At 33.8% G+C, this 25,131-nt stretch overlaps 1 protein-coding gene across 4 annotated transcripts in view; it reads left to right on the top strand.

Annotated features, from left to right (window-relative positions):
- Positions 1–24,854, top strand: part of fwe (Calcium channel fwe) — an 81,402-nt gene extending 56,548 nt beyond the window's left edge. Inside the window, exons 6-7 of one of the 4 annotated variants that reach the window (XM_069834480.1) lie at positions 5,720–5,916; positions 15,293–24,854. In XM_069834480.1, coding sequence (XP_069690581.1) covers positions 5,720–5,873 — 154 coding nt within the window. In that variant the 3' untranslated portion in view covers positions 5,874–5,916; positions 15,293–24,854. Of the gene's footprint in view, positions 1–5,719 lie in introns of all 4 variants that reach the window. The other 3 variants (XM_069834479.1, XM_069834478.1, XM_069834481.1) reach the window with 3 other exon arrangements.
- The last annotated feature ends 277 nt before the right edge of the window (positions 24,855–25,131 follow it).

The following is a 25,131-nucleotide window of genomic DNA, read 5'->3' as shown; positions in this document are numbered from 1 at the left end:
TTCATTTATACTTCGATCATCAGTTATGTGATTGGAAGCAATTGCTTGAATTGCTGCTTTTGACTCTATGAGTAATATAGCTTTATAATATAAGCTGTGTTTTCAGTAGTAGCTTAAACTCTGTTCAATTTAAATTGTTTGCAATTTAATCCGTAATTCAAACCATGTTCCATATTTTCGACACAGTCTGGATTTATTCAAGAAGTTAATATTTTGCAAAAGGATTCAATACTCCATGAATTCTTGAAAAATTAACACCATGATCCCTACTTGAATGCAATATAACATTCAACTTTTGAAAAATATAAAGAAAAAAAACACGAATACAAAAATTATGGAATTACTTGCATTAAAAACTGTAGATACATTATCAAAAATCGAAATCGTTACACATTTACACATATGATCTCTGCAACAAAATAATATACTGCAACAGGTATTTACTTTTTTTTTATTTAAACTGTCCTTCCTGACATACAAATAGGCAAAGGATAAGGAATAAATGTTTTATAGAACACAATACGTAGGCGACCTACAATGTGGATTATTGGTTATGACTGAGTTATGATTTTCTGATATACACTTACCTCTCTTGGTCTTTAGGAAGTCTGAAAAATGACAAATTCCGAGATTTAAACTTGTTATTGCAATTTACAGCACTGGACACATTGCCTTTATTCTGACACATGAGTAAAACGTTATTATAACATCTCGCATCCCTTAAAAGCACGTGCTGACTGTATCAACCCTATGACCTGTGCCTTGCCTGCCGCTTGGGCGCTAGTGTAGCAAATGTTGGCAAAAAAAGTGTTGAAGTTGCGTGACTGTATGTATTAGACTGTGTCAGCTATGCCTTATTTCGAGCATTACTCCGTGCTAAAGGAAAGCATTTTCCAAGCTCGACAAATACATTACATAATTCTCGCTATTGTGCTATGGGCCTTAAAATGAAACTTTATTAAATATCATTCATACTGTAGGCTTATTAATAACCTTAAAATGATCTATGTATTATAATACTTTCCGACAGTAATTTATCAAGTCATAAGCAATAAGATTTAATAGTAAATGGCTTACTGGAAGAATTGCTGAAATTATATTTTGTGTTTTGCATTGTAGGCTTAGTATCTGATTACCAATAAAATTCCTATCATATGGCATGTCCCTTTTTAGGTTAAAATATTAATTAAGAGAAACAGTACAGGTAATCAACAGATTAAAAGCATACCAATACTAAAAAGTAATAGCCAAGCCCATATCTTATTTATGCAACTATTCAACATTTGATGCTGTATTTCCAAAGAGATGGAAATCTTCAGTTATTATTCCTTTATTAAAAGGAAAGCAAATTCTTGGTCAGAAACTACGCCCATATCCCTTCTACCAATTTCCTCAAAGATCTTCGAAAAAGTTATGTACAAAAATTGTGTGCCCATATAAGAGGATATACAGTATCATCATCATCATCATCATCATCATCATCACATCATCATCATCACATCATCATCATCATCATCACATCATCATCATCATCATCTCGACAGGTACAACATTCTCATCTCAGGACAATTTGGATTGAGGAAGAATAAATCAAATGAGCAAGCTACATTTAATTTAACTGATAAAATCCTGAAAGCACTTAATGAAGAATTATATACAGAAGAGATATTTTCTGATCTGCTCAAAGCCTTCGAATGTATTAATCATAAAATGCAACTAAATAAATGAGAATACCATGGAATTAAATCCATAGCATACCAGTATCAATTGTTTAAATCATAACTTATCTCCTGACCTAAACAGAAAACAAAAAGTTGAAATCAGTGCATTCAATAACTTTCTTAAATCTCCTTCACGTCAGCAAATATTCAGAGTGGAATTACACAAGGGTTTATGATAGGGTCTCTTCTTTTCTTAATTTTCATAAATGATCTTGGCCTCTTAATAAAGAAAACAAATTATGCTATAGGCCTGCTGTTTGCAGATAACACAAGTGTCATAATAACAACTTTGCCACATTCAATTTTTTTTAGTAATGATGGGTACTTGACTGCTCGTCACTGACCCAATATAAAACAGAATTTATGACTGATTCACAACCAGTAAACTAGCTCTAAGCGTTAATAAATCTAATATAATTCAATTTGAAACCAATTCAAGTTAAATTTCTCAAACGTTAGACACATCAGGAAACCTCATCAACCAAATTTCTTGGTTTGTATCCCAGATCATACATATAACAGATTGATCAGCTTTATGTGCTTTGAAGGCAACAACTCTTATCAATTTTATTATGCTGCTATCTAGCGACTGCAGAAGAAGTCACGTTATAACTCTCATTTGAATTACATGGAGCAACTGTACTTCCATCTAGCAGTCGTTACCAATTGACAGTGGCAATCCTGATGGTTGTTCTCTTCCACATGTTACCGCTTTTAACATGGGAATGGCCAATTTGTTATATAAATTACAATTTGTTATTAATGGAGAAAAATTCGCTTTGGCGCTGAGGATCGATCCCAGTCTCCCAGTTCTACGCACTGGGTGCTCTAACCACTGAGCTACACTGAAGTTCAACCCACCGCACCAGATTGAATCTTTCTCCTTTGGGTCTTTTCCCTTAGTGGCCTTATTCCATGTTCGACACGCACGCGCACGCGCGCACACACACACACACACACACACACACATACACACACACACACACACACACACACACATACACACACACACACACACACACACCTAAACTTAGGCATTCCATACAAATAGCGGCATAATACAAGCTTATATTATAATTAGTCAACAATCAGGTATATGGTAGCTTATCAATCATTAACTTAACACAACTGGAATTCAACTTAAGTAATATGCATCCCAGGCAATATAGATGTAAACCAGAACATTTAGTATTACAAACTGTAAGGGAACATGTTATTTAATTACGTTTCTAAAAAAAAAAAAAAAAAAAAAAAAAAAAAAAAAAAAAAAAAACCTCACAGAGGGTTCCGAAAAAATGTATGCACACTTTGACAGGAGGTATCTATTTAATATATTTCAAAGTTTGACCGAGAAACAACAGTAATTTGTAGTATGATATCCTGTAAAGAGATGAGACTCGCATACATTATGCTAGCATTGCTGCGAGACAGGTCAATTGACAACAACAACAAAAAAATGAAGCCAAGATTATCGTTTGAACAGTGGAAAGCAATTTTGAAATGGTATTGGAGAACCGATAATGTTGTTGAAGTTCAACGGTAATGGAGATGTGTGTACAGAACAAAACCACCAACGAGATTAACAATTGCACTCATTTGTGACAAATTTGAGACTCATGGTACCATATGCGATGTTTACAAGGGCAGATCTGGGAGACCTTGCACATCAACAAGCCCCACGTCCTCGGCTATGGTTTTGGAATGTTTTGAGCACTCACTACAGAAATCTACAAAGCAATGTGCATGTGAGACTGGGATTAGCAGAATCAGCGTACGTCGTATTATTAAAACAGCAAACTTGAAAGTTTCCATCCCAAGACTTTGCATACATTAAATGAAGATGACCCTGATCAGAAAATACTGTGAGTGGTTTCGGAACATGGTGCAAGGGGATGAGACCTTAGTAGGGAAAGTTGTTTGGTCCGATGAGGCACAATTTAAGTTGAACAGAACTGTTAACTGGCATAACTGTGTCTACTGGTGTGCGAACAAACCACGTGTTTTTGTGGAAAAGGCTGTTAATTTACCTGGAATTAATGTTTTGTGTGTATTGTCATCTAGGGGTCTTAATTGGACCATTCTTTTTTGATGGAACAGTAACTGGGTAAGTGTACCTGAACATGTTACGCACATCCGTCTTACTCGCCATTCATAGACTCTATGGAAATGAGGAATTTTACTTCCAACAGGATGGTGCACCACCACATTACCACTGAGATGTACGTGCATATCTTGATGACAATCTTTCAGGGCACTGGATAGGACAAAGATGTCCGATTGAGTTTCCACCGCATTCTCCAGATCTAACTCTGACTTTTACCTATGAGAAACTCTCAAGAATGTTGTATACCGTAGAAAACCAACTACACTGGCAGCACTTCGGGAAGAAATTGAAACGGCATGTGCTACAATCGCTGAGGACACTTTTGCAAATGTTGCTCAAACAGTATGGAATAATATTTTGGAGAAATTCTGCGGATTGGATAGTAAATACATATTCTTACTGTAAAAACGGAGTAATTAGAATACTACTTGAGCAGTGCCTAGAGAATTGTGTAGACCATTTAAAAAAATTGACCTTAACAATTCAATTAGTCTAGTCTTCAGTAAATTTCGTATTATGTAATAAAGAACAGTTTCAAACTAATTCTGTCATACATAGCATAAATATCCGTATAATGAATGATTTTCGTACACCATCATCAAATTTATCATGCTATCAAAAGGTAGTACCTTATATGGCAATAAAAATATTCAGTAGTCTTCCAATGACAGTATAATATATTAGGTCTTGGAAACTTTTAACTTGCTCTCATGTAAAGACAGTAAGACATGACATATCAGGTTTTTCCCTGTACTCTTCAAATATTTTCCGTCCTCTTTCTGCAACTTGTACTGTAGAGCACAATAAGCATTAGGTTAATGTTAGCTAAGTGTGTATATGTGTGCGCGTGCATGCTTGTGTTTTAATGTATTTCAACATGCTCCATTACATAGGTTGTAATATTACATGTTTTGAAATGTATGGATAATTACATTTTCATACATCAAATTTATCAATTGCATAATCAATAAAATCAATGTGATAATATGTATAAGGAAAACAAAATCATAGTAAAATACCATTCCAACTTATGAAGCCCTACACTTTTCTACTTACAAATTTACCAATTATATAAGCAATAATAATTCAAAATGCGCATGTGTGTGCGTGCGCGCTTTTTTTTTTCTTACAAAAAAAAAAAGAGCTATGTTTAACGATAATTCCATTGTTGAGTTTTAAAGTGATTCAAAAGTAATTTCAAGCTTTAAAATGTTATAGATGAAGGCTAGGGAAAAAACAGGGAATGTGAATTTTTAGTGATTTGATGGTGTGTAGCGCAACTGGAATTAAAGATGTGTCTAATCACAAATACCTAGTTTTGAAGTCATTGAAATACATTTTATTTAAATTTGAAAGATTATGTAGTGACATAAATGAAATATTAAATTTAATTCAGATTCTAAGTAAAAATTATTTTGTTACACACTTTATATCTGAATATATACTGTATATTTCTTTTAACCACTGGCATAATATTGATTGATTTATTTCCAACAACTTTTGTATATAACATTTTGTGATAAATATAAAAATTACAAAGTTATGAGTAATATTCCGTCCCCCGTTTTTTTTTTTTTTTTTTTTTTTTTTTTTTTTTTTTTTCCCCACTCCGTATAGTAGCATGCTACTAAACACTTCTGTGATTTTAGATTTTGTGATTCAACATGAATTGGAAGACTTACTACTTTACATGAAGATCTATCATTTAGGATTTTAGAGAGTTTTAGAGTGATTTTACTGCCAATTTTTATATTAGCTTTGTGTAGAAATATAGTTGGTAGAAAATGCTTTGTTGTCAGGAATCCGTTCTATTTACAGATGTATAAAAAATGCACTAGATATTAAAATATTTGTGCTTGCTTTCCTTAAGTATATCATCTTTTCTTATGTGCAGGGCAACGCAGGAGGAAATGATTAGTAATGCTGAAAGAGAAACAAATGCTTCAGTATCTACCCCATCATCTGGGATGCGGTCGACTTTGGTTGATAATGCAGTGCCAATGTCAATCACTGGCTCCCCAAAGGCAGCTTTTGATAGTGGTGTCTGACATCTTAACAGACACATAACTTGACTCTTATTTATTGTTTTTGGTATGTATTCAACAGTGAACTCTTGTTATTTCATCAAAGAACAAGGATGCTAAACGTATTCTACGAAGGTCACATTAACATTAAACAAATTACGAACATGACTGTCAAAATATTGGAATACAGTTCATGCTAACAACGACCTAATGTTACATTCACATCTATTAATGTAAATTAATTTCCCTTTATATTGATTTTAGACTATCATTACAGGAACATCATTTAAAATGTATCATATCTACTCCTTGATTAAATTGAGTTGGTACAGTTTTTGATACACTCTGTCCAGTCATAAAGATGAATTGAAACAAAGTCCATTCGTTTCTGTTTTATAGAGGGATGAATGTGATGTGATCAGTGTTCAGTTATAAGAGGAGCAATTGCTTTTACGTTATTCTGTAAAATTTATTTGAATGAACAATATAAATTCAAATGATCTCCTCATTTATACATTTTGTTTGGTTTTTTTTTATAAACTAAGGCTCCCATTTTTCATCCCAAAGAGAAATATTCTCTAAGAAACTGGAAAACGTAATATCATACTAGTGTATATTTAAGTGGTTATAATGATAATATTCATTAACAAATATGCAGACTTCATCAGTTGCTGGTCATTGCTCTTGTGCTTAGGATGTGACAAGTTTAACATACCAGATTAAGCAATTATTAACACTGGTATGTATTCTTCTTCTTCTTCCTATCACGTATTAAGCCTGGTGGCCTGTTTTAGTCTCACTCAATCATTTCAGTGGACGGTCCAATGATCTTGTTCCTAAAGGGCTGTAACTTAGTGCTTGGCATGGTATCCTTGTTCTAGGAATCCTGAGTATACGAGATTTTCATTTCTGCCTATAATTTTGAATTTTCTCTATAATTGGATTAATATTTAATTCTTTCAAAATATCCAGATTTTTCTTTTTGTCTAATCTGGTATGTATTTTATTAAAATAATTAATACCCATTAATTTCCATACACTTAGTTTATTAAGAATTTGAGAAAGTCGACGAATTCCAGACATAAAATCACAGATAAAAATTTAATAAAAATCGAAATCTTTCATCGCATCTTGACGGCAAACATGTTTTCTTTTGCTCTCAAATCATTAATGATTTCCAAAATTCTTACCACAGCCACAAAAATAAGATGTTACGAAACAATAATTCTCCCCATCATAATACACGGTACAGAAACGTGTATTTTAACAAAGAAAACAAATTTTTGAAAATAAAAATATTGAGAAAGATTTTTGGCCCCATTCAAGACAATGGACAGTGGCGAATTAAGAAGAATAGGGAAATAAGAAGCCTGTACCTGGAAGCAGATGTTGCAGCACTAGTTAAAAATAGAAGACTTAGCTGGTTAGGATATATACTAAGAAGAGAAAAACAATCTCTTATAAAAGTTACGTGGAAAGAACTACCAGGACCTTTGGGATGACCCAGATTCCACTGGAACGACTAGGTGCAAAGAGATCTGGGATGAATAGGAGGAAATAGGACCATGGCAGAAGATAGAGAAGCTTGGATGGAAATTGTGATTGAAGCCAAAAACCTTCTGAGGTTTGTGCACAGTGATTGATTAATTGATTGATTATTGTAACTAATGTTTTGGGCATGAGTAATAACCTGACTTCTGGAATGCTTATCTGAGTGATCTGTATCATAATCAGTAGCCACACTCATAAAGGCCACATTTCTTCCTCTCATTTCCTCATAAGTAAACTTAATAAGCAGTGTTTTGTTACTCCACTACCTTTTTATGCAGTTGAAAAACAGACAGGAGTATTATAAGTGTTCCAGTTACGCAGTATGAGAACCAGGATGATTGGGAGTCATAGAGTGAACTCTGATTTGGTTTCACATTGCTGCAACCATGTCTTTTAAAATTAAATTATTCACGTGAATTCTCTCTGTAAACACAGAAACAAGACTGATCACCTGAGAGTATGCTTCTTATTATTGTAACAAATCTTTTTTATAAGTTATTTATATTGAGAAATAATATTATATTAACTTTAAATTCTGGATATACAGGGTGTCAACATGAAACCTTTACAACTTCAGATGTAAATAACAAATTATTGAGACAAGATGTCTGGATGCGGTTTCCTGCATGTTAATCAGAAACTGTCAAAGTTTTTATGACAAAATCAGTAGACCTTTACATGTGCATCGTTAGTTATATGTAGCACATCAAGCTGATACTCGATTTCCTGCCCTGTTCGCTGGAGAATCTGGACACCAACGGCTGCCTCGTCACTGAAGACAACACGCTGATGGAATTCTTCCTCAGCATCAATTGTGCCCAGCATGTTGACAGCAAATGCTGTGCAACATGGACAATCATATGGCTGAAGAACTTGCACTATTGTCAATGCATTTTGAACTGGCGGATCAAGGTCACGTACAAACGTACAAACCATGTACGAGTCACTGAACTGAAAACTGTGAACTGAAACACTGGTAATCCCGACTGTCCCAGCTGACTTTATTTGAGGAGAATGGTCCAGGAATGGGGTAAGCACACGTGGAAAATGCAGTCCATTGCTTGACCTTGAGCCCCAGTTCAAAATGCACTGATAGTAGCTAAACTTTGTGAAAGACTTTGTGGACAGTCGAACGTGATAAATTCAATTCCCTGATGGTATTATGAGTGGTTTCGGACAATTGCACCTTGCACACATTCATTGTCTTCCACATTTGTACTTCACTGCCCACTGCCCTTTTGCACTCCCAGTCTCCATGAATTTTTGGTGCCACTCCCAGATTGTTGGTCATGATGGCAGTTCTCTTCTATATTGGGTCTGAACGTGATGTTGCACTTATGTATCTGAACATGTTTTGATAAACCAGGATTCACATTGTATCATCTCCTGAAGTGTTAACATCGCCTTTACTATCAGATTTCAAATTTCACCAAAATTCATATCTTCAACCAAAAATCGCATTTCAACAATCCAATAAAATTTCCATAAAAACGTTGACAGTTTCTTATTTATATGCAGAAAACCACATCCAGATATTGTGTCTCAATAATTTATTTACATCTGAAATTGTATTGATTTCATGTGGACACTTAGAGTTTTAATACTTACGTGTGATTAGTGATTGTAGGTGTGGATGAAAGTTAATACTATAGATGTAACAAATAATTTTTATATTACGAGCTGGATTGTTATGATACATGTGTGGTATGCATGTAGAGAGTAAGCTGGAAATTAACATTAGGTCTTTCATGAATTTTACAAAGGAGGCAGTACATTCTTTTTAAATTTGACTGCATTGATTCTGTAATCACATTAATCACAATCCATAACAATAGTCTTGCTTAATATTTTTCATTTGTTTTCTACTATGTGTATCTGTAGTGATATCCAAAAATATCAATATTCAGTTGTAATATCGCCACTTGTAAGATTATGGAAGGATACAGTAAATTTGCAAACTTTAAAATTTTCCATGCATAATGTTTTCTAATGTGGACTACGTAACTTATAACTGAAGATACTCTGTAAAAAAAATTATTGGATTAAGATTTTACTTTAACTGGCTAGTTATTATGTAGTACCTGCTTGAATACTGGTAGGCCTATACAACATTTTTATTCTAATTTGTTAATATATAAAATTCATTATGTGAGGCCGGCAATGAACCTTCGGGTTCCTTAAAAGCCATTTGTAAGTAAGTAAGTAATAATATTCATTAGTTTTATGTTGCTTATAATTGAAGGATACTTCTCTAGGATGCATCTATCACACAATGACTCTAATAGTCTTTGAAAAAAAATTAAAATCTTACAGTTCTCTTTTTTGGTTATTAGTATAGTGTACGAATTTTAGGTTAAATACTGGATTAGGTTATAAGATAGTGCAGTTAAATTTTTATCTTTCTCTCCCTGCCTCCCTCTTCTTTATTCAAATTTTCTATGATGTGATATTTTTGTTGCTATAAATATTATTTATTCATACATTATTATTTTTGTAATAATTAGTGAATATAGATAAATAAATGGCAAACAATTACAAATTTGAAGCTCACTAAACGAAATCTTACTGTGACAAAGAATCTTTAAAATGCATCGAATTAAAATAAAATTGAATGTGAATAAATTGAAAAGGCAAATTCGGAAGAAACAAGCCAACGAAAAGAAAAGGAAATTTAAATTCATTAATGAAGGAAGAGAATGGAGGAAACAAAAGCTGGAAAGAGAACGAATAATTAAGGGGAATATTTTGGTTGTATTGTTATCCTACTTTTTATATCACATCAACACATACATGAGACACATTCCAGGAAACATGACACAAAGCACCTCAGAATCTTCAGTATCAGAGTGTTTAAAAAACTGTTAGTTCTTTTGTTATTAGCCTCTTCTATTTTCGCTTAAAAATAGTATTTTTGTTTTCCCATTTGTATAACATATTTCATTAATATTAACAAGTATATCTAGTGATATGATTTTTTTTATACCGGTAGTCCAGATTTTGTGCCAAAACTGAATTGTTAGTAAACATATTACTCATTGTCCTATAAAACAAAGTTCACATTTTTATTTTCATATTTTCGGAAGCTAACTGCATATACTATATACATATACAATAATCCCCACCCTCAAATAATGCCTGCAACCTAATTTTATGGAAAGAAATCTTGAAAATATATATATATATATATATATATATATTCCCCCCCCCCCACTTTTATTACAAAGAAAAATAGTTACATGATTTATTTATATTATATTGGTCCTGCAATAAAAGAAAAAGAATTTTAATTTTGCGTCTTGCATGAATAAGAACAGCAAAATATTGATAAAAAAAAAACTTCTCATTCATCATCACTTTCGTCGTTGCTGGCTAAAGAGATGTTGGTGTCGAAATCATCTTTGTCGCCATCTTGCCACAGCATATCGTCATCTGTTCCATCCAATGAATTGGTAATCCCATACTTCTCAAAGCTATACATGCTATTGTTTCAAGGTACCCGTACCCTAATTTTTGCAAAAAAATATATGCGGGGATTATTCGAGTATATACGGTATAATGTAAGTGTATTGTTTGCTGTTGTCATTAGAAGACAGAAGATTTTTGGTTCCTACACAGCGACAAGATATCACATCCCTTGGCATAAGGAGGGAGCATAGTAATCAGTTCAATGACCTCTCTGAAACTGATGTACAACTAACATTCAGTATCGGGACCGAAACTCTGCTGTCTGGTCATAAGTTACAAGAATGCTATCATGATTTTCACGTGTTAGTACTTATGTACAGTAATAACAAGATTTCACTGTATCTTTGTCCTGTATTATGATTAATGCATGAAAATGGTACAGCTTAATTTTTTTATTAGTTAGAACGATGGAGCACTCCAGTCTAGTGTTCTTTGTCATTATCTTATGAATTTATAATGTTTAGTTTATTTCAGTGTTCTTTATTAGCAGAACTTGTATGTTCAGCAGAGGGACACATACTTGGTGACGGGAGAAAGGTTTTAAATGGAAAACAAGAGCGAAAGTATACACTATGCTTCCGAGACTTCTTCTGTACTTTCATTCATCATTCTTACATTGCTTCTTCGTAACTGTTACATTAAATACAAATTACTGTTTTCATGGTATTTCTTGAGAATTAAATAGTTAAAAGGTTTTTGAGTGTGTATGCCCATGTGTGTGTGCGTGCAACCAGAATTTTTCACTTTAATGTTTCTTTCTTCCAAACATATAGACATTTTTTGTGTCATCTTTGCCACTTTGAAAAGTGGTGGTGCAATATATACATATTAGCACGCATTTCCCTCCTTCGAATATTGGTAGTTGAATAACGTGAGAAATTTTGTCACATTTTTGATACTTTATAGTTTAGTGTTATTAAAATTATAATTAATAATGATTATTTATAAGTAATGAACAAGTGTCTTTGCAGGTTTTGTATTGCGAGATAGGATGCTGACATGCGCATTTATTTGTTGCAAGACAATTTGTGATGAGTTAAATACAACATAAAGTAATATGGTTTGAAATCCATGGAAGACTTAAAGCTGCTCTTATCACAGTGATGCGTGTTGAATTGTTTGCTAATCTGGGAGTCAGTGCATGTATATTGATTCCAAGGGTGGAAACTGCAAGTATCTGTTCAGGACGAAACAAATTTTTGTGTGTACATTTGGCTGCATTGATTGCCTTCCCCCTCTGTTATAACCTTCCTAGCACAGAGGACACTAGTTGTTAATTATCATTTATAACATTAGAATGTTTCACAAACCAGCAAATCATAAATCAAACTGTACATTCCTGTTTTGGAGGCTGTCTCATATGGTTGTTGATTGTTCATATCATTGTAGAAATATAAAGTTATGATGACATTTGGTGGATTAATAGGCTGTAGCCTTCTAACAGTAGATATACAGCAGATTTTTCATGTTGAGGTCGCATTAATTGTAAAATATTTTCAAATATTTATAACTATTCCTACTAAGTAACGAGATACAAATTTAAATGTTTCACTAGGTATCATGTGGGAAATAATTTTGATTATTGAAACAATATCCAGTAGTTTTAAACAAATGTATAAATAAAAATATTTTCTCTGATTATTTTATGACTGTAACTTTGATAAAGTTCTGTATGTTGTGTTAATGTGATGATGGATATATGCTTCTGCTTTCTTTATAGGCTTATTATACGAGTACAATGAATGTATTTACAAAAATAACCAACATAAACATGAACAAACATTTCTTTGGAGTATTTTGTGGTATTTTGAACACTAGTTTGAGTTTGTATCTCACATCACATCCACATAGGACTATTTGTTGATTTATTATGTAACTGTATTGGGAAATATCTTATCAGCTTCCAAATTGTGAATAAACGAGGTGTTCTTTCAGATCCCGGATATCATATTTTGAGTATGGAGGTAAAATGGCGTAAATAGTCAAGAATATGGGAATTTTAATATTGTTGGTAAAGATAAATTTGTAACTCAGTATAGTATGAGATTCCAGTTGCATGTAAGAAGTTAGTTTTACGAGAGTAGTGTGTGTCAGTGGAAGAAGTGTTACTAGTACTTGTGACTAAAAGTGGGATAACGTGCTAGTGACAGTTTACTAATATTAAAGTTATGCATTTATGTAAGTTTGAAATAAATGTTAGCTGCAGACGTGTGCACATCAAGGTTCCCTTTGCCCTTCAATATGGCAGCTAAATGGATACCAAAATGAAAGAGTATAGTTCTTAAGTCTTTGAAGTCTAGGTTGGTGCTGCGTTTAGTTGTTTATGCATAACTCTAGTCTTTATGGTTAATAGCCTGGACCATACTTTATTGAACTTCTGATATTGTCCGTCTAGGAAATATTTTGCTCCTTTTCTTGGATTTACAGAATTCTAAAACTGTCCGTTTTTTACTCTAGATTTTAAAGGTGTTACCAGAAATGTAATTCCGTAATATTGTGTAGTATGTGAATTGGAGTATAGAGATTTTCTTACAGATTGGAACAAACACTGTGAGGAGTGTTAGGACAGTGTTCGCTTAAGACAATAGTACAGAAAATAAAGGCATTAAATCCTTTGTGAAGGATGCAGTCATATTTTGAACGCTTACTTTTATTTAGTTGTAAATGTCATTGTTCCATTAATATGATGTGTTTCAATTATGGCCTATTCTAGTTCCTATAAGTGAGACCAAAATATTATATTTTGTAAACTATTGTCACTAGTTTAATATAAACTGGAATACATGCAAAAATGTGTTAATGAAAGTAGGAAGTGAAAATTTTCAGAATTCGTTCATTATGTTCAAATAAGCAATTTCCTGAAGTTTGCAGATAAGAAGAAAATATGACTGTGTCTAAGATTCAATTTGTTGTACTAAAAAGTATAATTTATTATCTCAATCTAATTTTATTAAACATGATAAAGGACACAGTTATTGAACTTTCGAGGTAGTAGTGTAAATTGACAGTAGATATACATTATAATTTATATTCAAGTGATAACAAAAATACTGGTTTATTGAAGTGGTAAATGCCTGCATTTTTTCAGTGCATATGATAATTTTATGTGCGAAAATGATTAAAATTGTGTTTTTTTTATATTCCAGGTCTGTTTTATAATAGATATTTACTGAATCAACTGAATAATAATAATAATAATAATAATAATAATAATAATAATAATAATAATAATAATAATAATAATGAATAATATTTAAATGCCTTCTAAGTTGAATTGTGAAATTTTATTACTTCAGTTATTTATTATTTCCATTGATGACATACTTCCATTATCACTCTTAGGTAACGGAGGAAATGTGTGTTATGTAAAGTATGTATATAACAACAGTGATATATCGGGGTATTGTCAAAAGAGGATTTGGTGACCAAGATTTTTTACTTGTTTTTATTTAAGTCAACGCAGCATATAAAATTAATGTTTGTGTATTTTCATTTGAATATTAGGAAAGCATGTAAATAATAAAACATATTAATCATAAAAAAGGTACAATAAATAATTTACAACAATATCATGGACACTGATAAAAATCTAAAATCAGTTACATCAACACAAAGCCATCTACAACACACAATAGAAAACAGAAACTCAACAATAGTAACAAGGCCTATTAGTATACCCACAAATCCTAACACGCGATATGATCACAGATGAGGAAAGATGAGTGGAATGGAGAAAAATTCCTGCACCGGGATTTGAACCCGGGTTTTCAGCTCTATGTGCTGACGCTCTATCCACTAAGCCACATTGAATTCCCATCCCGAAGTCTATGACGCAGTGCATGAGGGTAGGCCACCCAAGAGGTGGAACTTAAACTGAGAGGATTCGATCCGACATCAGGATGGGAATCTGGTGTGGCTTAGTGGATAGAGTGTTAGGACGTAGAGCTGAAAACCCGGTTCAAATCCCTGTGCCAGAGAGAATTTTTCTCTGTTCCACTCATCTTTCATCATATGATGACGCAGAATATCTGCACAGAAATATCATAATATGTACTTCTGTACATCGTAATAATATATGATCACAGTTGCTAAACGTGTATAAATAAACTTGACAAATAAAAAATAATGAAATAAAATAATTTACAAACATTTGACAATACAGAGTGAATAAAAAGTATGGGAACAAAGTTCAGGAGGTAATTCCTGACAGGAAAAGGAACAAAAAATTCATATCAACATGTGTCTGGAAATGGACAGTGAGTCTGCAATAAAGCAATTAGTACTGGTACATTACATTACACATTACATGGTATTAATTTCATCCATGTTCCAATGTTACAACAGATGTTCAAAGTGGCCTCCATGGGATACAATGCAAGCGCCCATATGTCGCATCATGAATTGCCTCACTCTTTCGAATGTTCCAGCCTGTAGCCGAATAGTGTCACAGGCTACAAGGGCACACTCTTCAAGGGTCTGCACACCAGGAACTGGCTCAGCATACACAAGACTTTTCAGTTGCCCCCACAAGAAAACATCAAGGGAGTTTAAGTCCGGTGATCGAGGTGGTCAGGCGCAAGGACCTCTTCGTCCTATCCATCTTTGGGGAAGAAGATGTTGTTGAGGTGTTGGGCGAACAGTCATGCAGAAGTTGGCTGGTGCTCCAGTATGCATCAGCCACATTACTTGTCTTATTGCCAAAGGCACATTCTCCAGCAAAAGAGGCAGTGTGTTCTGCAGGAATTCCGGATACATCTGTCCATTAAGGCGTTGTGGCAAAACAAATGGTCCAAATAGGTTCGTGTTGTTATGAGAGAATGATGTTCATCAGTGCCATTTACCGTGACAAATATGCATTTCTAGACACATGTTTTTTGTTGAGTTTCTGTCAGGAATCACCTCCTGAAGTTTGTCCCCTTACTTTTTATTCTCCCTGTATAACACATGGAGTAAACAAGTTTATGAAATGCAACAAAATTGTAAAAACAGAAAATAATAGAAGTGCGTATATGTTCTAAAACATGAAATTGTTTGCAAAAACAAAAAACAAACATTATTACATTTAAACGAAATTCCGAAATTGACGAGATTTTATTAATTTTGAATTTTTAGTGAAGGAAATGCATATGCCTAGTCTCACTTCTGAATACACTCCTGTACAGCGCACTTTGTGAACTTCAGGATCAGAATGGTCATCACTGTTGAATTGAAAAATGTAGCAGATACAATTCCTTATGTTTTATTGCCTTCCTCAGAAGTTGTACTATAGCAAATGAAGGGGCTTGGAGTTACAGGTAAATGATCAAGCTGTTACCAAAAAAAAAAAAAAAAAAAACACAGTCACACTGTAGCTTTTGTATATTCAGGCATTAAATTTAACTCACCGTATCTTTTTGAAGATCTGACAAATCGTTCTTTCACATATCAACACTGAATGACACCAATAACCTAAATGTATTGAACTAAATAAAATCTAATCCAATATAAAATGCACTGATTAAAAATCAATATATGGAGATGCTGATATTCTCGTATTACATTGTCTTTTTTGGCTGGAATTGGCATGACTCGTCTTTAAATTATGCCTTTTATTTGCTGCTGTTGTAAGTTAGCATGTAATCATACAATAATTATTTACTTTTCTAGCTAGACTGAGGTACATTAAAAAAGGTAATAGGACTAATAGATATTTTTTGTATGGATTGTGCTCTTTTACTGGTAATATAGACTAGCAAAAACTCTTAAATAATAATAAGTAATGTTCCTGTTTATAATATAAAGAAAAATATAATATGCCACTTTAAGAGTGATTGATATTTGCCACATGTATGTCATGAAGACTTATTATGAATGTCAAGGTTGGCTTATTGTTCGATATCTGTCACAAAGAATGTCATTTCAGTCGAGCTCTTGGATTCACATCCCTTGCTCACATTTACAATTGGAGTTTTCAAGATAATTGTAAACTGGAGAAGACGAGGGTTGTACTTCTGGACTACTTGGTGGAGGCAATGTCCTTACAGAAACTGGAACTGCTGCCTGTGGATCAGGATGCTCAGTTAACAGAAATAGAGCTAGCTTTTCTTCTCATCCAGACAACACACTGAAACATATTTCATCAGTAGTTAATTGTATGATATCTTTGTGAAATAGATATCATATTTTGCCCTTGGTGGAAATGGATCTGTCACTCTGTGCATCTTCTTCTTTAAGAACCTGGGAAATAATACTATTCACCTCACTATGTGCTATCTCTTCTTTGACAGTCCAATGCTGTTTCCCTTTAGAGATTTATCTCAAACAATTCAAACAACTCTACTGTTTCCATACGATCAGTATTGGCATTCCATTCTTCTCGTCTGCTGACTTATATTTCTCTTATGTTTTCAGAAACGTATTTCTGTAAATCTCCATGGGAAGCTATTAATACTCTCAGATGCTAAACAACATTCATTGATAAGAAACATAAAAAATATATTACAGTTGTATGAACACTAATAAATATAATATAATTATTAAAAAATTAGTAAAAGTCAGACATGTTTCGGAGATGCTTCTCCATCCTCAGTGACTTTACCACGACGGCTGGTTCAGGTGATCAAACCGCGTTGTTGCTTGGCTTAAAGGAGATTGACCTTAAAGCCAAGCAACAGTTCTATCACCTGAACCAGCCATCATGGTAAAGTCACTGAGGATGGAGAAGCATCTCCGATACATGTCTGACTTTTACTAATTTTTTAATAATTATATTATATTTATTAGTGTTCATACAACTGTAATATATTTTTTACGTTTCTTATCAAATCTATGAACACTGTATAATTGGCCCAACATGTGTGGTTTATCTTTGAATATGAACATTCATTGACTTGTTCTATTATATGTATGTATGTATTGCAAGTAATTTTACGGCTGTCACTGTCTCCCGCTTCTCAACTTCCAGGTACTCCGCTTTTGCCAATCGCCCATTTGTAGACCCCTGCGGACCATATCCTCCTGAACCTCCTTGCTCCATTTTTTCATTGGCCTTCCTCTTCTCTTTTTTTTCCGGGGGAGTCCAGTTGAAGATCTTATTTGGCCAGCGGTTGGCTGACATTCTCTGGAGATGCCCATACCATTTCAGGTGCTTACGTTTTATTATATTATGATCTATTTATAGTTTGCATCGCATTGTAAGCTTGAAAATTATCAAGCATTTGGTTTTTGTGTGAATTTTTTCGTATTATCGTCCTTTCTTATACCAGTAGTCAGGGGCGGCTTTCGAAGAGGGGCTGCGGAGCTGCAGCACCCCCAGATATTTGTGGTTCTTGTCTCGTTTTATGTTGTGAAATACATTTATTATACAGTCCCTATTTAGCGGTTCGAATTTTTTAAAACTACACTCTCATTGACATACACGCAATCGTTAGTAAAGTCACTTTCTTCCCTGGTGCTGCCAGAGCGAAGCCAGAGACAAGGACTATGGGTGAAGCCACTTCCTCCCCTGGAGCTGCCAGTCTCCTCTCGGATGCTTTGCGCTTTAGTTTTACCCCTCCCCCTCCTGCCCCTGGCCATGAATCCAGAGTTTCTAGGCGCTGCAAAAATCGCAGCAGCTTGTGAGTAGCGCGCAGTTTTAAATACATTTTCTTTAATGTTGTGAGTATAACAAGTGCAGCAATGTTTAATTCTGTACAATAAAATTAGAGTCTATTCAGTTCAGTACCTTAACAATTCAGGAGAAATGTGAAATTAAGTGCCCATCAATTGAATCTCATAATGGAAAGAGCCGCTAAACAAAATACAAAAGCTCACACATTTTTTGCTAATTTATCCAGTATCCCTGCTTTCTTCTGTTGATTTCCATACAGTCTGTATTAGATTAATGTGTTTCAAAGACAATTCCATCAGATGGGGCAATAAGATGGAGTTTTAAAATAAGAACAGTAAATGTTGTTCATGAGAAGAAGGAGCCATTGGTAGAATGTTTTCAAACCATAATGGAATCGAAACATCTAACAACATCACAATAAATGAGGCAAGTGCCCTGGTGCGTGCTCTTGAAGATGCTAAATTCAATTTCTGGCTCAGTTTTTTTCATTTATTGATATATCATGTAGATATAGTATACAACCAACTACAACATCTCCAGTTAGATATTTCTAAGGTTCAAATCTGCATATAAAAATTAAGTTATGGTTTATTTAACGACACTCGCAACCGCAGGGGTTATATCAGCGTCACCGATGTGCCGGAATTTTGTCCCGCAGGATTCTTTTAAATGCCAGACATGAGCCTGTCTCATTTAAACACACTTAAATGCCATCGACCTGGGCCGGGATCGAACCTGCAACCGACTATGCTACCGAGGCCGACTCTGCATATCAAGCTTTGTTAATGCCATACAGACAATACGGAACAGTGCACAGTTGAGCAGCGAGATCTGTGAAAATGAAAACCCTAAAAAGCGTCGTAAGGTCGAAGGGATTCAGATAAGGGTTTTGGCAGCCAAGGAAATGTGTGACCTCTTTTTCACACAAGCTAACACCCGATTCTAGTTCATAGATCATCTGATATTATCTTCTCTTCTGTGTCAAGAAAAATTTGAATGCTACAAAAACTCATTTCCTGAAAATGACTTAAATGTATATGTGAAGCTTTTCCCAATGCTCGATAAAGACAAACTCAAAACGGAAGTCACTGTGTTGTGTCAAAGACAAGAATTCAGAAATATCAGTGATGCAGTCAAGCTCTTGCAGGTTCTTCTATCTAAGAACTTACAGGTCTCATTTTCAGAAGTTGTGAAACTACTACGCATAGCTATCACAGTGTTCGCACATACAGATGTGCTCTACAATATTCTTCAGACAAAAAGTCTAGACATAGCATACTGCTTGCAAGAGGTATCAAAGTTAAAAAAATACTATATCCGAGTTCAGACGTAGTGGGTTTCCGTCCATATGGAGTAATATGGAAAATGAAAATTCTTCAGCCAATGCAATGGAACCACCATTAAAGCGAAGAAAAGGAGATGATGAATTGAAATACAGGCAGCTGTACTACAGCATACTAGATCGTATGCACATGGAAATTACTGACAGATTTTCTGATTATGGAAAGCTTCAGTTCACACATCTAGATTCTCAAAAATTTTCTGCTTATAGAGAAAACTTCCTGAATGAGCCACTAAACAAATTATTTCAGTCCTATAACAGTCACTTTGATCAAGTACGTTTGAAAAATGAATTAAGTGTAATATATTCAGCAGAAGTCTTTGATTTTTCGAACAAACCTATCCATGAAATATTATCTGCCATATATGAAAACCAGCTGAACCAAGTTATTCCTGAAGTCCTTAAATTGGCAACATTAATTGTGACAATACCAGCTATGTCAGCATCGGTAGAAAGAACATTTTCTGTGTTGAAGAGAATAAAATCCTACTGTAGATCAACTCATACACAAGAACGTTTATCCGGCTTGACACTAATATCCATTGAAAAGTCATTTCTACAGAAACTTTGCAAGTGGCCCAACTGTAATTTCAATGACGAAGTCATCAATGTATTTTCGTCCCAATCAAGACGACTGGAATTCACATAAACATGTAAGGAATTTTATTATAGGGATTTTAAAATATATTTTGTGTAATAATAGGGTCAGTGGTAGCCCAAACCCTTTAACCAGTATATGCCACTGCCGTATACTTCCATAATTATGGAAGATATCTTGCGGGCACTGCTGCTGTTCTTTCTCTTCTAGGTCTGACACTAATACAGTCCTCTTAAAATAATTTGTTATAGGAAGTACAGTTCCAGGAAAAACTGGTCTGCCTGAATTTTCCAAGTTCCAGATAATATATTATATTACAATGCATTGCATATGCTGAGCGCTCCTAAGGAGTGGTACACACGAGATCACTTTAGCAGTTATTGAAATTCATTTTACTTCGATTGTTGTTATACCCGAAAGGCATTTGAAAATATGTGATGAAAATTGATCTATTCTTAATAGTAGATGAATATTTATAAATCGTGCAGTAAAACAGAGTGATGGTAAACGAAATGTATGTATCCAATGCCTACTCACTTTCACTTGCGTGATTTGGGTTCTGAATATTGCTGATAGATGGTGGGACTATTTTCAAGTTGCACACCACTTTAGCGGGCACCACTGCATGATTTAATATGCATAATTAATTAAAAACCTCTTTCCTCAACAGTATCTGAACCCTGAACTTTGTAATCTCTGAGCAAGCACACTAGCACAGAACTATCGGAATACTTGCAATGAATTATGATAATCAGGTTTGCCATACTGTATCATATTTGTTATATTATAACTCTCTAGAAATTAATTTTATCTTATTTTCGGATTAATTTCGTGTTTCTTGCAGTAGTTGTGAAATACCTTTCTGTAATACTATTCAAATAATACTGGTTTGAAAACTGTTGTTAAATCATTGTGATGTGAATCATGCTCTGTAAGGATCTTCAAGAGTTGAGCCATTTTTTTTCTGGAACTGCATACTTTGGAATGGTCTCAACAAGTTGTTGAACCTCATCACAGATATCCAAATTGGGACAAAAGCCGAACTAACCATCATATGCGTGAAATGTTCAACAGTTCTATAATCTGGATTATTATAAGAAATTTGAAGTTTCAATGACTTCACTTTTTGATATATAGACTGTGCTAAATGAAAGAAGTAACTATATGTACACGGATTTGAGGAGAGATAGATTTTGCAGCATTAAGTTAATTCAACATCAGACTTAATTCTAACTAGAGGTGTGAAATTAATGTATTGTGTTTCCCCGTGGCTTGAATGTATTCACTTTCGATGTGTTATAAAGTGGTTGATCATTTTGCGGTACATGGCTTCCACGGAAAGATCTGCACAGAAAGCACCTACCACGACCCCAAGGACGACTGCATCTGCAAGTTATGTAACAAACCGTGCTCCAAGTATCACCTACAGAAGTGCAAAAACAGAACTCTATCACGAATTGAACAAACTAAAGACTTCTGAAATCACAGCCGCAATGTAACATACCTCTCTATATCTTTTTCTTTGTACACATTGTGTTTAATAAATTATTTAATAAAATGGTCGGTATTAAGCTCATCACATGAGCAAAGTACAGATATACTTCAGGAATACCTTCAAATGCCGAAGAACCCACAAATGTTTGTCTGTTGTTAAAGATGATTCAGACTTTACAGTCTAACTTAGTTCAGCTGTCTGTACAACAGTCGTAAATGAGTATGTATGTCACACACGCACCTTGTTGGATTCAGATCTGTTGCATAGTGATGTTGGGCTTGCAGAACATGTGGCAGTTAAGTAGTACTTGGAAGTTGCATTCTCTTATTTTGGGAACAGTTGTGAAACTAAAGGACGAAATATAAGAGACCTATATACAAAAATATGAAATATTCTGAACTAGAGCTAATTATTCTTTATACAAAGTGAAAAATAATATCTGTGGCTTAAATAGTAGCATTTCTAGCAATTTTGAACACCGAAGTGGAGATTCATTTTGTCTTTTGATTGACCCATAATTTCCAACTGCAGCATGGTGGTCAAGTCAAATTGGGCGCAACATCCATAAGGTCTAAACCTTCAAGACATAATGAAAGTTATTGGAAAGATGTGATATTTTGTGACAAAACAAAAATTGAATTCATCTTATTTGAACGTAAAGCTAAAGGAATAATTTTTATTATCATTTGTTGAAATCATAATACTGTAAGTTTGATATTGTATTGGAAAAATATATATTCTCATACATACATATATATAGCAGGCCTTAATGATCCTAAAGACAAATTTGTTCATGATATCTATCAAATATATAAATCTTATAATTTATATAAGGGTTAGTGCTTTCAGTAAATGGGTTTCAGAGACCTAGTGGCGTACTTTCCTATCCTCCAGTCTACAGAAATATTAAAAGTGCAGCTAAAATTTTTCCAATGCACTTTATTCATAAATTCAATTATAACCGTACTGTAGTCTTTCTTATTACTTGCATAAATTGACAACGTTCACATTTTAATCATTTAAGTTTTAATTCAGTTTTAGTTTCATCTTATATATTTATTTTAGGTCTAGATGTTGTGCAATTGAAAAATGAATCATATGTCTACCATTATAAATATGTAATGTTAGAAACATTTGATTTGACAAGTAATAATCTATTTCCATAATAATGTTAATGGTGTAAAGCATAAGAAATAAGTATTGTTTATCTTACATTCTGTCCTCCTAAATGCACTCATCCCTACATATAAAAAATGCAGGCATTGCCACTGTAGTTCACCCAGGTCCTTTGTTAAAGTGACAGTTACGATTTTAATTACACAAAACATTAGAATTTCATTTTAATATAACGTCGATATTTTGTTTCTTCTAATTATTTAAATATTGATGCTATCTTAAATATAAAATTGGTCTGGTACTACTTTAGCTTCCAGAAAATTTCTTCAACAGCAACACTGATGGTTTCGAAAGTTTTGAATCAATTGCTCACTAAACCCACTAAGTAAATATTCAAATTCAATATTACATCTGGTTTGTAAGTTGCACAAGTTCTTTTTTGTTTACAATTTGCAGTTAATAATGAAGTGAATTTTCTAGAATTTTCATTTTATTGTTAGAATTGTGTGCACAAATGTCTGTGACTTCAGATGGTGCGAGTGCAAGTAAATGACTACACATACGCCAAGTGTTAAAAGAGTTTTAAAACTGGAAAAGAAAAATGTATATGAATAATTTCGGAGTTTTTAATATACATCAATATATATGACGACATTTAATGTTAATGTGTGTGTGTATGTGTGCTTGTGCATATGTTTTGAATGTCTTTTGGTGGAAAAAAGTGTTTCACATTAAAGATAAAACTACAACAAAAATTTCTGTCCACTTTTACATTTGTTCGTGTATGTTAGCATGTATTTATGGAGAGGAGGAGGCAAGATGTATGTGCTTGTATGTAAGCTTATTTGAATTGATTGTGTGTGTGATTGGTGCATGGTATTTTAGTAGGTCTTCTTGAGAAGGTGAATGGTGAAAATTAAGACCAAATGAACATGTGTGTTTGTCAGCCAATCTGAACTGTTTATATCATGTAGTATGTTTAAAAATTACTGTCAAAATTTAAGACAAATGTTATTTTCAATTAACAACATAATATTAATTATAATAAGTTTGTTTTAATGTAATGGTTACTTCATCACTACTGGTAATTGTGTCAATGGTACCCATTTGTATGTATTCTTCTATTTTATAAATATATATTTTGTTTAACGATTGAATGTGACAAACCTTCTGATACAATTTTGATGGGGTAGGAAACTGATAGGTAGGAAAATATTAATTTAAGAAGGCCACTTTCCCATTAGAATAAAACGAATTTTCTATGTATGGTTTATAGTATAATTGTAAAATATGTTAAGTCTGCAAACTGGAAGAGCCATTGTCTATTTCAGTACTTCCAGATGTTATTAATATATACATATATAAATAAGTGCCGTATAGCTCGATTGTAAGTGATGTTCTGGAATCGAAATCCATGTCAATTAGCGAACATGTGCAGGTTGTAATGCTGGTAGAGAATGGATCCTGCTTGCAAGTGTTCGCTGAACTTCGCTTGCAGTGGAGCTCACTGTTAGTATACTGTATGTGTTTAGTTGCTCATAACTATACAATAATGTGTGTTTGAGTGTGTGTGTGTTTGTGGTCACGGATATATGTTATGCCTGTAATGATAGTGTTTTGGACCACAAATCGATAAATGTAAGTGTCCAATGTAGTATATTAATAAATGTGACAAAAATATCGGTAGTTCACATTGTCCATTTTTACTTCTTTGTACCTGATGATAGAGAGTTCGTCATTTTTGCACTCGCATTATCAACATAGAAATGGCATTTACCTTATAACACAAAGTACAAAGAGAATATTATTTATAGTTTTCAACTGAAATAATACCTATTCAGCTTCTCTGATGCTGATAAATTCTTTCTGACATCCTGTTGTCTGACTCCTCCACCATCTTGTCCTAGGTCCATCTATCCACTATTTTGCCTCCATCTGCATTCAGTGTGAATTATTTCACTGGATTTTTTCTTCTGGTATCAGGAAAACGTAAACATGAAACTGAAGGTTTTTAATATTTGAGGAGAAAAATTCGCTCCGGTGCCGGGGATCGAACCCGGATCCTTGGTTCTACGTACCAAGCACTCTGACGACTGAGCTACGCCGAATTCAATCCACAGCACCAGA

Source organism: Periplaneta americana, chromosome 9 (assembly GCF_040183065.1).
Source record: "Periplaneta americana isolate PAMFEO1 chromosome 9, P.americana_PAMFEO1_priV1, whole genome shotgun sequence".
Taxonomy (NCBI): domain Eukaryota; kingdom Metazoa; phylum Arthropoda; class Insecta; order Blattodea; family Blattidae; genus Periplaneta; species Periplaneta americana.
This window is presented reverse-complemented; position numbering and strand designations above follow the sequence as displayed.